General features: G+C 54.8%; 1 protein-coding gene across 2 annotated transcripts in view; it reads left to right on the top strand.

The window, feature by feature from the left end:
* The window catches only part of IPO13 (importin 13), a 31,054-nt gene that overhangs the window by 18,168 nt on the left and 627 nt on the right, over window positions 1-12,259 (top strand). For both annotated transcript variants that reach the window (XM_030953490.1, XM_030953489.1), the window contains exons 8-19: window positions 17-198; window positions 1,083-1,109; window positions 1,788-1,922; window positions 2,155-2,298; window positions 2,693-2,773; window positions 3,359-3,496; window positions 3,571-3,667; window positions 5,517-5,569; window positions 11,397-11,463; window positions 11,623-11,681; window positions 11,798-11,887; window positions 12,038-12,219. In XM_030953490.1, the coding sequence (XP_030809350.1) occupies window positions 17-198; window positions 1,083-1,109; window positions 1,788-1,922; window positions 2,155-2,298; window positions 2,693-2,773; window positions 3,359-3,496; window positions 3,571-3,667; window positions 5,517-5,569; window positions 11,397-11,463; window positions 11,623-11,681; window positions 11,798-11,887; window positions 12,038-12,219 (1,255 nt within the window). The remainder of the gene's footprint in view (window positions 1-16; window positions 199-1,082; window positions 1,110-1,787; window positions 1,923-2,154; window positions 2,299-2,692; window positions 2,774-3,358; window positions 3,497-3,570; window positions 3,668-5,516; window positions 5,570-11,396; window positions 11,464-11,622; window positions 11,682-11,797; window positions 11,888-12,037; window positions 12,220-12,259) is intronic.

Here is a 12,259-nt window from a genome sequence, read left to right as displayed (position 1 = left end):
CCATCTGTATATGCAGGATCCCTGTCTGAGTGGCTGGCTGATCACCCTGTCATGATTAACAACGTGTTACCACTGGTGCTCCAAGCCTTGGGCAACCCTGAGCTCTCCATCTCCAGTGTCTCCACCCTGAAAAAGATCTGCCGAGAGTGCAAGTACGACCTGCCACCTTATGCTGCCAACATTGTCGCTGTGTCACAGGTAGGAGCTGGATGCTGGATGTGTGGGGGTGACCTGGGATGTGCTCTGTGCACACCTTTCCTTTGTAAGGACCAGGGCAGGGGGACAAAGGAGCAGCTCAGGGCATCTTGCTTGGTGCAGATTTCTTGCCAGTTTTGTTCATAGGCTAGTAAACCCATATGGCAGGCCCTGTGTCCTGCTGTGAATGCAGAAATGGCAGCCACTGACAGACACGACTGCCAAGGGGTCTGCTGGGGTTGCACGTGGGTGTCTGTCCTTCCCCAGGGTTTTGTTTGTCTTGTTGGGAGCAGCAGTCTGCCAGCTGTGCACCTGCCACACTGCTAGTGCCACTGCTGGGCATCTTGGAGGGCAGCACCCTGGTGTTCAGGCCTCTCCTTGGAGCCTGAGCTGACCCCTGCAGTGCTGGGGCAGCTTGTCCCATGCTCCTTCTTGACTCTCAAGATTTGGGGCAGGTGGGGCTCAGTCCCAAGGCACTAGGAGAAGGGCTGGACTTGGGCAAGCTGCCAGGATGTACATGGGAGGAGAGAAGTGAAGGGCTCTTAAAAGCATCTCTGCTTTTAGAGCCTGGGGAGCACTGTCACTGGAATAAGGAAACCCTGGCTGAGGTTGATTCCTTGAGCAATCCTGCTGCAGAGCCCATCCAAGCCAGGAGCTCCCCTTGCTGGGTGGCTGAGTGGGCTGGCTCAGGGGACAGGAATTTTAGTTCTTGCCTGTGGGGCAAGGTTGTGGGGAGCACACAATGTTTGTCTGTGCCCACACTGGTGTAAGTTGTCTCAACCTCCCGTGTCAATCCTACCTCCTGTTGTCAGTCCTGCTGCCTGGAAGGGAAAAGGCCTTTTTGCAGCACTCACCCTTCTCTTTTCCTCTCCCTTTCCCTTTGACAGGAGGTGTTGATGAAGCAGATTCACAAGGTAAGAGAGGCTGACTCACACCTCTGCTGGTTCTCCTTGCCCCCCTGTGCCCCCTTAGTCATGCTCAGCTGAAGACACAAAGCTGTCCCCAGAGGAGAGCTCAGCACTGCATCCATGGTGTGCAGGATCAGGAGGATCTGCTGGCTGCCTCTCACTGCAGCTGGCTTCACTTCCCCACACAGGCTGGGGTTCTGCTGGGAGGGTATGTCTCCTAGAGAGGGAGGAGGAGGAGGAGGCTTAACTCTAGCAGTTCCCAGTCTCTCCAAACCCAAGGATATCAAGATGACAGGCATGTTTTCAAGAGGAGAAAGGGAGATAAGTGAAGGAACTGAGCCCCAGCCTTGCCTGTGACTAGGGCAGGGTGGCTGTGACAGGCTGTGCAAAGGATAGTGTGCCAAGTTAGGGTGAGTGATGCTAGCTTGGAGATCTCTGGACACCAACTGGTCTTTCCTTGGCAGGTGCTGGGAAGAGGCCAGGTGTGCTGAAGCCAGAGCTCCTGTTCCCTGGGAACAGAAGCTGTTAGGGAGCTGTTCCCCTCTCCTGCAGGGAGATGCACCTGGAGGGACCCAGATAGAGCAGCTCAGGAGCTGCACCACACCCAGCTGGGGCCCTGGCAGCTGTCAGAGCATGGGCTGTGGGCTAGGCAGTGACCTTCCTGTTGTGTCTTCTCTGTCCTAGACAAGCCAGTGCATGTGGCTGATGCAGGCTCTTGGTTTCCTGCTTTCTGCACTGCAAGTGGAGGAGATCCTGAAGAACCTGCACTCCCTGATCACCCCCTACATCCAGCAGCTGGAAAAGCTGGCTGATGAAACGGTGAGTGCTTGTGTGCTTCCTCCATCCAGAAGTGGTTTCTCCTGCTGGCTGTAGCCCTGGGGCTGCTGTGCTGAAGCAGCACTCTTAAACATGGGCTCAAGGGAAAGTGCAGTGCAGGGAACCCCTCCCTGGCACCTTGCCTCTGCAGTTCTAGTTCCTCAGCATCCCAAAGACATGACTATGATTGAGTAGTGCAGTCTGTGTCATACTTTGGCTTTATTTTCCCTGGCAGCCCAATCCCTCCAACAGGCTGGCCATCATCCACATCCTGGGCCTGCTTTCCAACCTCTTCACCACCCTAGACATCAGCCACCACGATGACGACCATGAAAGCACCGAGGTCAAAAAACTGCCAGTGCAGCAAGGACCCAACCCAGTGAGTAGAGCAATAGCTCCAAGTTCTCTGCCACAGACTGGCCAAAGCCTCACAACTCACTGCACCAGAGGGGGGTTAATGGGGAATGCAGCATGTGCCAGCAAGAGGGCAGTGCTAGTCTATTCCAGCTAAAATAGCTCCTTCAGCTCATCCTACCACTCCTGAGGTGGACAGAGCTGACTTGCCTCTTGGATGCCTCTTGGCTAGGTGCTGCTCTGGAGGATGGCCTGGGTGCTACCTGCCAACTGTGAGCAGTGCCAGGCTGCTTCAGAAAAAAAGCTGTCCAGCTTTGGAGAGGGGTGGTGCCTGAAGGTTTGAGTCCGGGCCATGCTTAGTCTTGAATCTCCCTTTCCCAGAGAGGCCAGTTCTCTTCAGTGTCTCTCATTCCTTACAGGTGGTGGTGGTTCTGCAGCAAGTCTTCCAGCTCATACAGAAGGTTCTCAGCAAGTGGCTGAATGATGCCCAGGTGGTGGAGGTAACCTGGTTTCACCTGTATACTGCCTGCAGCTCTGCTGTCCTTGCTGACCCGAGCAGGGGACAGCAAAGGACAAACTCTGGGTGATGGCCTGTGAGAGGGATGTCTTGCTGGGTTATCTGGACCAGTGCTGCTTGCTGTCACCAGCAGCATCAAGTCATCCTTGTTTGTCTTGTTCCTCCATCAGCTCTGCTTCTCTCCAGTAACTGGGGTCCTGCCATGAGCAGGGAGGTGGGATCTGCCCAACCTGTGTTCCCTAAGAGAACAGCTCTGTTCTGAACTGGACCTGTATCATCTGGTGCTTGTCCATTTGTTCAGTCCAGTAATGCCCCTGTGCAACGTCCCACCAGCCATTTCTCCCGGGCCCTTGGGGAGCCTTCCTGCTGCGGTGGGAAGGGCATTTCCTGGTCACTGGGAGCGTCCTGTGCTGCAGGGCAGGCCACCAGTATCAGAGCAGGTCTGAGCCCTTTGCCTGGCTGCTCCCTGTCCCCAGTGCCAGCTCTTCACTCCACTGGGACCCATCCATTAAGCCCTGGGAGAGGTCTCCTGATGCTCATTGCTCATGCAGTCCCTCTCTTCCCACAGTCTGTCTGTGCCATATTTGAGAAGTCTGTGAAGACCCTCCTGGATGATTTTGCCCCCATGGTGCCTCAGCTGTGTGAGATGCTGGGGCAGATGTACAGCACCATACCCCAGGTCTCTGCCATTGAACTCACACGGCAGGTATGGAACTGTGCTTGGGAGGCTGGGCATGTGCAGGGCCAGCAGAAGCTTCAATCCTTCTCTCTCTTTTGCAGCTGGTTCACATCTTTGCCCATGAGCCTGCCCACTTCCCTCCCATCAAGGCCCTGTTCTTGCTCGTTACCTCAGTCACACTGACCCTGTTCCAGCAAGGTACGTAGGATTAGCCGTCCCCGCTACAGCTGGGGCTGTTGTCAGGCTTTTGCATGCATGGAGTCTGGAGGCGTCTTACCAGGAATGGCTGTTTTCACTCCTAGCTAAGCTAATTGGGGCCATCTCTGTTTCTTGGATTCATCCCAACCCCTGGAAGGTGGGTACCTTCCCTGCAGGCAACAGAAGCAGGAAACCCCTGGGTGCTCTGGGCCTGTGTACTGTTACAGCAGCCCAGGCTGGATATCACATGCAGCAAGGGTCCATCTGGAGCTGCAGTCCAGCTTGGCAGGGAGGCTATGCCCACAGGAAGATCTCGGGGCTTCTCCGGGGTCCACTGCTGCTTGTAGTGGCCTGAAACCAAGCCTTCATATGAGCAGGAGAATGTGTGTGTGAACAGCTGGGAAATTACTTTTTCAGAGTCACTGGTGGCCACCGAGTCCCTGCTGTGATGCTGAGGATGCTGGTGTTCTCCTGCAAGGCAGGGGCCCCTCTTTGGCTCACTGCCCACCCTACAAAAAGCAAATGGGGTTAGAACAGGCTCCTTTGCACCATGGCTCCCCTCAGCATCTTAGTGACCTGCCCTGTGACAGAGACAAATGTACATTGGAGCTGCTGGATCTGGTCCTTCAGCATTACCACATACGGCCCCCAAGGGGTCTTATTCTTTGCTCACAGCTGGGTGCCAGGTAGGGTGATGCTGTCCCCCAGCTCAAGGCTCAGAGCTCTCTAGAGAGGTGGGGGGAGAGACATGAGGAGCCCTGCATCATCACCACACCACGGTCCAAGCAATTCCCACTGTGCTCAGGTGTCACTGGGGTCAGCGACAAGCAAGCCAGGCTTCCTCGGGTATCAGGTCCCTGCTCGTGCCAGTGGCGTGGGGATGTGTCTGTGCTGGAGCCCTCTTGCCTCGGTGCTGGGGAGCTGGCAATGCCTCCAGGCAGCAGCAGGCACGTCTGCAGGAGCAAAAGGGAGGGGCCAGAGCCCGAGCTGTGCCCACACTTGGATGCAAGCTTTGCTCAGGCAAGCGGCTGTTCAGCTTGGTGTGTGCCCAGGACTGTCCCCTTGGGGGGGGACAGCTCTGAGCAGGGTGAGCCCCTTCTGCTGAGCCCACGTGTGGCACGAGAAGGGGGGCGTGCCTGAGCCTACAGGGGCCAAGAAGTGAGTGTGCACAGTCAGATGCCAAGGTAGGGTGAGTGGTGCTGGCACAGAGATCTCTGGGCGCTGAGCTGCTCTCTCCCATGAGGATGCTGGAGGAGGCCTCTAGGAGAGTCTGGGACTCACCATCCTGGAGAGCATCTGGGAATGGGGTGGGAGGGTGTCTGCCAGGGTCTCCTGAGCAGCTGACACTGGTGACAAGCATGTGCACGCCTGAGCCCAGCCAAGCCTGTCAAGCATTTGCTGAGGTGTTGTCGTTCACTTGCAGTTACCTTCCAGGACCAAACAGTGCTCTGAAGACACCTGCTCAGTCCCCACAGTGCAAAAGCTCTAATTCTCCTTGTGGAGATGGTGCTCAGCTAGCCCCTGCTCCTCCTCTTCCTCCCCAAGGAAATGAAGATCTCCTCCTTGGCTCTGCAGCACCCAGGTGCTAGCTGGAGACCCTGGGGCTTTAGACCCTTTCCTTTGCAGTTTCTTTCTGTTCTTGGGTTCTCCAAGTTTCATGATTTTTTGTATGTTTTGTTTCTTTAACTTGCTTCAAACTGCTCATGTTGCCCATCCCCTTCCCCACACACCCCTCCTCCCTTACACTCCTGTTTTCACTTGTAAATTCTTTCTGTATCACATAACTATATGATGTTGAGTTGCTGTTTGTATGATTTTTCTCTTAAGTTACATCTTTATTATATTTTAGGGCCCAGGGATCATCCTGATATTGTTGATTCATTTATGCAACTCCTGGCACAGGTGTGTTTTAGTTTCTTATTCATTCACTTTCTGTTCTCTCTCTTTCTCTTTTTAATTCAATTTAAACCTATTTTTAGCTTTCTGTTGACAACGTTTTTTTTTCCTTTTAGTTGAATATCGAGTTTCTCCATCTGTTTCCGTGGAAGTTGAAAACAAAACATTCTCCTTTAGTTCTGGGTTCACACCATCCCCAGGGCAGTGCCCTCCTCTGCAGGCAGCTCCAGCTCCCACCCCCCTGCTGGGCTGAAGCTGGCATGGGGTGCTTTGTGCTGCTGCTGCAGTCACCCTTGGGTGACAGACAAATTAGAGCATTAAGTGGATGTTTTCCAATCCATTTACCTGCCCTCTGATGGGTCCTCTGGAGTGGGGACAGGCTGAGCTGGCTGCCCTGCCCAGGGGCCAGTGGGAGGAAGCCCCTGCCCTCAGGAGCAGGCAGCTGCCAGGGTTTGGCTCTGAGCAACGTGCTTGTGATGGCATCTGGATCTGGCAAGTGCCACATTGCCTCCTGCCCCAGCAGCCTCTCTGGGTGGTGGCAGTTCCTGTGCAGGAGCTGCTGGCTCAGCAGCACATGGGGACAGTTTGTGTTGATGTGGCAGGGGCCGCGGGCTGGCACTTGTGTCACTGCTGTGGCGCTGGGCAGGCAGGGCCAGTGCTATGCTGTGTGTGTATATACACCTGCCCAGGGTGCTCCTCAGCCCCCCGTGGCCCTTAAGGGAGAAGCCCTGATGTCCTTGGTGTACTCAGTGTCCCTGTCAGAGATGTGTTCCCTGCCCACCTACCCACAGGGTGGTCTGTGGTGAGGAGGGGCCTGGCAGAGTTGCTTTCTGCTCTGTTTCTGTGATGGGGAGACCTCTAACCACATGTGCTGGACCAGTGGCTGTGCAGGAGCACTCACCCAGGCTCCTCCCAGAGCTGTGGCCATCCTACCCCTTGCTGACAGCCCCAGGAGGGTGCCTGGCATGTCCTGGTGCTAAGCTGTCAGATCCTCCCATAGGTCTTGAGAGTTGGAGTGGGCAAGAGGGCTGCACCTAACCTCCCCCAGGCAGGGTCTTCTCCTCACAGTTCTCAGTTCTCACCTTGATGCCCAGAGGCTGCTGAGACCCATTGCATCTCAAAGCCATATTGCAGCCTCTTTCTCCCTGCTTTTCACCTTGAAAGACATAACATAATCAAGGCTATCAGACTTCAGCTCTGCTTTTGGTTTTGGAAGCTGTGACCTTTTAACAAGGGTTTTGAACACGATAGGACGGTGGTAAATGGGGTCTGTGCATGAGGTACTTGGTGGTGTCCTCACTGTTAGCAGGTCCTCCATTTGAACACTGTGCCTAGTTTGGGGCACAACATTTCTGTAGATTTATATCAGAGACCACAGAGAAAAGCATCTGGGAAGATGGCCACTGTGTACACACAGTGGGGAGGAAGAACTGATGGGAGCCTGTGGAGCTGTGTGAGTCTGGGAATGTGTAAAAGGTTATGTGCCAGTTGTAGGTAAAAAAAACCTCTTTTCTGTTGTCCTTGAGTGGGACAGTCACTAATGGGAGGAAATCATGGTAAAGGATCCAGGTCTGGCAGAAGCAAGTCTTCCTAAGAGGGCAGGGAAGCATTGGAAGATCCTGTGGGGAGCTGTTGTTGCATGGAGTTCTTGACAGGACCCAACAAGCCCATTGCTCTTGGAGGGTAGGTAGAAGTGATCCTGCCAGGGTGTAAGGCATTAGGTGACCCTGAAAGACTCTCCCCAGGATACTTGTGCAATGTGCTGGCCCTGTTTCATGAGTGTGGATCTCCAGATATCCATCAGAGGCACTCCTGCAGGAGCAGCTCAGAGGCTCCTTCCTCCATGTCTTCTCCATCTTGGATCACTGTGAGACATCTGACATCATGCTGCCAGCCTGACACCACCCACTCAAGACCTGTTGTTTTCCTGGGCTTTGTATTCCTGAAACCCCATGGAGACCAAAGGATCCCATCCCTGTCTTCTTTCTTCATGCATAGAACTCAAGGTTTCCTCTTCCTTGGCCTGACGTTTCTCACAGACTGATGATCTAGTGAGGTGCTTTAAAACCCATCAAGAATTGGCCTTAGCAACCCTGATTGGCTTCTTGCTCTCAGGACTTTGAGGGCTGTCTGATGGCAGAGATGGGTCCAGCCTGTCCTCTATAGAGGACCAGACTCTGCAGTGATGCTGTTGAGGATTTGGAGATTGGAAGATTAAATTCAGAGGGAACTGCAGACCTCTTCAGACCAGATTTTTGTGTGGTGAGAGCTGTGTTTTCACCTACCCTGCTCTGCCTGCAGACCTCCTGGCAAAGTAATGCATCTTCCGGAGCAGCAGTGAATTTGGACACCAGAGTGTGTCAAGGTGGAAATTTCCCACTTCCCTGACCATCTGTTTTTGTGTTTTGATCTGTTTTGATTGCCTTGAAGGAAATATCATCTTCCCTGTTTCAAGTTTGTCTGGTTCCTCCTTGCAGGCACCGTTTCTGCCCTCTCTGCCCTCAAGTACTGTCCCGCCTTCTGATAACTCAGGAGAAGCTCATGAGGCCTGCATATCAGCTCTCTGTCACCAGCACACAGGGAACAATCTCTGTCACAGGATTCCTGCTGACTTTATCTTTGGGCTTGGTTGCAGATCATGGAACTGGCCAGTTGTTGCAGGTGATCCTTTTGCCACAATGTTAATGGGCAGTCCACTCTTGATGATGGCTGGCTCATCATGAGAGCTGCTGGCTTAAGCCAAATGACAAAGTATCATACTACTCAAGGATAAAATAACCTGTCTGCCATAAGGCTGCACAGAGCAGCGCCAGCATCCTGTTCTCAGCTGCTCCCTCCTTCCTCTGCTGCATGCTGGGATTGGTGCAGAGCATTGCTGCTGCAGTGCCCAGGTGAGCATCCCACCTGCAGGGCGTGGGGCTCAGTTCCACCCCGGCAGCTGGAGCTGCTCTGCCCAGGACCACGTGCCATGGTGGCTGGGGCTTGCACCCAGTCTGCGCTGGCAAAACCAGGCAGGTTCTGAAGTTGGGGAACCAGTGGGTATCACATGTGTGCTCCCGGTTGCAGGTAGGATTTTGGGACTCTCCAGCCTGCCTTTCCACCTCATCCACCCCACCCCAGCAGGGCTTCTCACTTGCAGACCTTGGGAGTGTTTTGGTGATCTCTGGGGCAGTCTGGGTGTGTGGGGCCTCACCGGGCAGAAGACTGACCTCCTGGGATGGCACAGACAGTGCCTGGCCAAGCACAGCCAGCTTCATCCCCACCTCCCTCCCTTTGGGGCCTGCTCCAGGCTGCATGCAGCAGTCATTGAGCTCTCCACCTCACCTGCTCCAGCCAGACTCACAGAACCCCATGGAGGACATGGATTCAGCATCCCCACACTGAGGCTCACTGCTCCTGCCTGGCCAGCCTTATGGGCCCTTTTCAAAGCAAGAGGCTCTGCTCTGCCAGGTGTGGGGTCTGGGAAGAGCCTGGATACTGGGCACTAAGGCTGTGTGTTCTGGAGAGCTGCAGAAACTGGCAGTGCAGCCCCCACTGTCCTGTGTCTACTGGAGGAGTGGGTGTCCCTTCCATGCCTGTCTGCCTAGGAAGAAATGGGCACAGAAGAACCTGCTCTGAGGACTTCTCTGGTGGTCTCTGAAGTGCTGTGGAGAAGAACCCAACGTTCCCTCAATGCTGTCCTGCAGGACAGTTGTTCTTGGAGAGCGAGTGCCTATCTGCAGTGGCTGCTCATGCAGAGGATATGGGAGAGATGTTTGAAAGCATTTAAAGACCTTCCCCCATGTGAGCAGAGGTGCTGTGGCAGAAGACAGGGAAGATGGGCTGGCAAGAAGAGGTCCTAGAGCTGGAGCAGGGTTCCTGGTGCTAGGAAAGAGCAGCTGGACATACCTGGTGTTGGGAAAGAGTAGCTGGACCTCCCTGGTGCTGCTTTCTTATGGGAGAAGCTCCAGAGGGCCCCATCTTGTGGGGGTAAAAAGCATCTCTTTACATTAGACTTACATATATGTACCCAGGTCTGCATTAGGCTTGCACTCTGTTAAGTGTCCTATGGGAAGGAGCTGTCCCAATACTGACATATTTTTCCCCATGGCACTGATGGAGTGAGGAGCAGATGCTGCAGTGAGAACTTGGGGGGCTCTGCCTGCAGCAGGTCTGGTTTGGCTGGGAGAAGCACCCTGCAGGTAGGTGGGAACCTGAGCACATTGGAAGACTTGGAGCATGCAGGACTCAGGTTAAAACCCATGGACGGGCAGGGTGGAGGAACCTGCAGCTGGGTGGTTGTCATGGGAGCCAGCTGCCCTTGAGCAACATGCTGCTGGGGGGAAAGGCTCACAGTCCCTGCTCTGGAGCTCACAGTAGGGCCCCAGCAGGGGTAGTGTCCCAGGGCTAAAACTGTAACATCTCTTGCAAGTGTTTGTCCTGTATGGGGCCAGCTGAACAGCAGCAGCCTTGATGAGTGGATATGTTCCTAAACCATTGCTCAGCCAGCAGTTCACCTGCTGATGTTGGTGCCAGTGCCTCAGGAGCAGTGGTGCACAGCCTGTATATACACACACAGGTATAACGTGGCCCTTGGTTGCCCCATAAAGCTCTCTGCTTGTATCTAGCAGTTGTGCCATCTCCACCTGGTACAGCGATGCCTTCAGTGCCCCAAACTGAATCCTCTTTTGCAGTGTGTGATAGAAAAGGTCAGAAAGGAGATGGAGTAACTCTGAAACCTGCTCCTCAGCTTCTTGTTTTCCAGCATCTGCACAGGGCAGATGGCTCTGGACTTTCCCTGGAGAAGATGGGGTGGGAATTAAGTCTGTTTTGCACCAAGTATAGACCACAGGGGCAGATGGCTGTGTGTCTTGGGTGCTGTTGACTGAGAGCTGTCCCTGCTTTTTTCCCTGGGAAGAGGCTCAGAGGGCAGCAGTGGCCTCACACAGAGCTCAGCCCAAGGGCTGCCTGCCCTGGTATGCTGCTCTCTGAGCTCCAGGCACACAGCAGGGCTGCTCCGGTGCTATGGCTGCTGTCCCTGGTGTTGCAGTGACAGCAGGGCAGGAGGCATGGCTGCCATTCCCAGTGCTCTTCTGCAGCAGTGGGTATGGTGGTCGGGGTATGGATGTGGCTGCCTAATATAGCAGGGCTCACTGAGGCAGGTTGAAAACCCTTCCCACTGAGTGGAGGGTGCAGGCTGAAACATTTCTCCCAGTAATTGCTCAGTGCCAGCACCAGGGGGACTAAGTCATTGCACAAGGTACCACAGCTCAGGGTGTCTCCAGCAGCAGTGCCTGACCCGCACAGATGCTGATGGAATCATTGTGTGGCATTAAAAAACCCCAAGCTTTCTTGATCTCAGACTTGCTGCTCAGGAACTGCCAAGAAATGTTGGCATCTCATCATCTGGTGCAGTCTGGGGCTACTGCTTGAACCAGTTGCTGTGACCCCAGGGATGCCAGCATCTTCAGGAGAGGAGCAGAGTACACGGGTGGCTGGTCTCTGCTGAGCCCTGCATGGCTGCCCTTGTCCTGGGAGCAGTGCTGCTGCCTGATCTGCTCTGATGGGACAGGAGCCCTCTGTGTCTGAGTATTTGCACACCACTGTGGCACCTATCCTCAGCTCCTGGGGTCAGCAGATCCTGGGGGTAGCAAACTGCCTGGCTGTTTGAATTATATTCTGGGGAGGGGTAAAGTGATGGTTTCCTGCTGTACTGTGTGAATCTGCCCTTTCCTGGGGGTGTGCAGGTAAGTGTGTGGCCAGGCAGAGGCTGTCTGGGGCACCGGGTTCCTTGGAGGCTTCCTGGCTGCCTCTGCAGCGCTGGGTTCATGCTGCCTGTCTGTGTGCCTTGCAGGCTCTGAAAAGGAAGCCGGATCTCTTCCTGTGTAGCAACCTGGATGTCAAAGCAGTGTTTCAGTGTGGTGAGTACCATGGGCATGGGCATGTGCTCCAAATCACCCTGAGAAGCCAGCCTGCTCCTCCTGTAGAGCTGGGTGCAAAACAGGAAGGGTGAAGGGTTGGGGACCACAGGGCTGATTTGGGATGGCCAGGGGGTTAACTTGAGTAATTTTTGCCTGCAGGTGTCCTTTCACTTAAGTTTCCCGAGGCCCCAACAGTCAAAGCATCCTGTGGCTTTTTTGTGAGTATGATGCCATCGTGGAGTCCTCTCTGAGAGCTGGGAGTGGGGCTGAGGTTGGGCAGTGCTGCAGTGTGGAGCCTGTGCTGGCACTGAGCAGCCTGGCCTCTGTGTTGCAGACGGAGCTGCTGCCCCGCTGTGGAGAGATCGCCCCGGTGGGACAGGTCGTGCATGAGAATGGCAAAGCGCTGCTGCAGGCAGTGCTGGAGGTGAGAGATGCTGCACCACGGGCTCCCCAGGCAGCATTGGGCTCTATTCCTGAGCAGCATCCCTGCAGAGCCAGGGACAGAGCCCAGCAGCGTGGGTGGGAGCAGGGAGAGTGACAATGTGGGCTCAGCATGTTGTTTGCTCTGTGGCAGGGCATCGGTGGCCAGGCTTCCCGCAGCCTCATGGATCACTTTGCAGAAATCCTCTTTGCCTTGAACAAGCACTGCTTCAGCCTCCTGAGCGTCTGGATCAAGGAAGCCATGCAGCAGGATGGCTTCCCCTCAGCCCGAGTAACTCCAGAGCAGAAGGAAAACTTCAGCCAGCAGATCCTCAGGTTTGTGTGCCACTTGCCCAGGCAGCTGTGCCCCACATGT

Source organism: Camarhynchus parvulus, chromosome 8 (assembly GCF_901933205.1).
Source record: "Camarhynchus parvulus chromosome 8, STF_HiC, whole genome shotgun sequence".
NCBI classification, from domain to species: Eukaryota; Metazoa; Chordata; class Aves; order Passeriformes; family Thraupidae; genus Camarhynchus; species Camarhynchus parvulus.
Note: the sequence above shows the minus strand (reverse complement) of the source record. Positions and strands in the feature narration are given on the sequence as shown.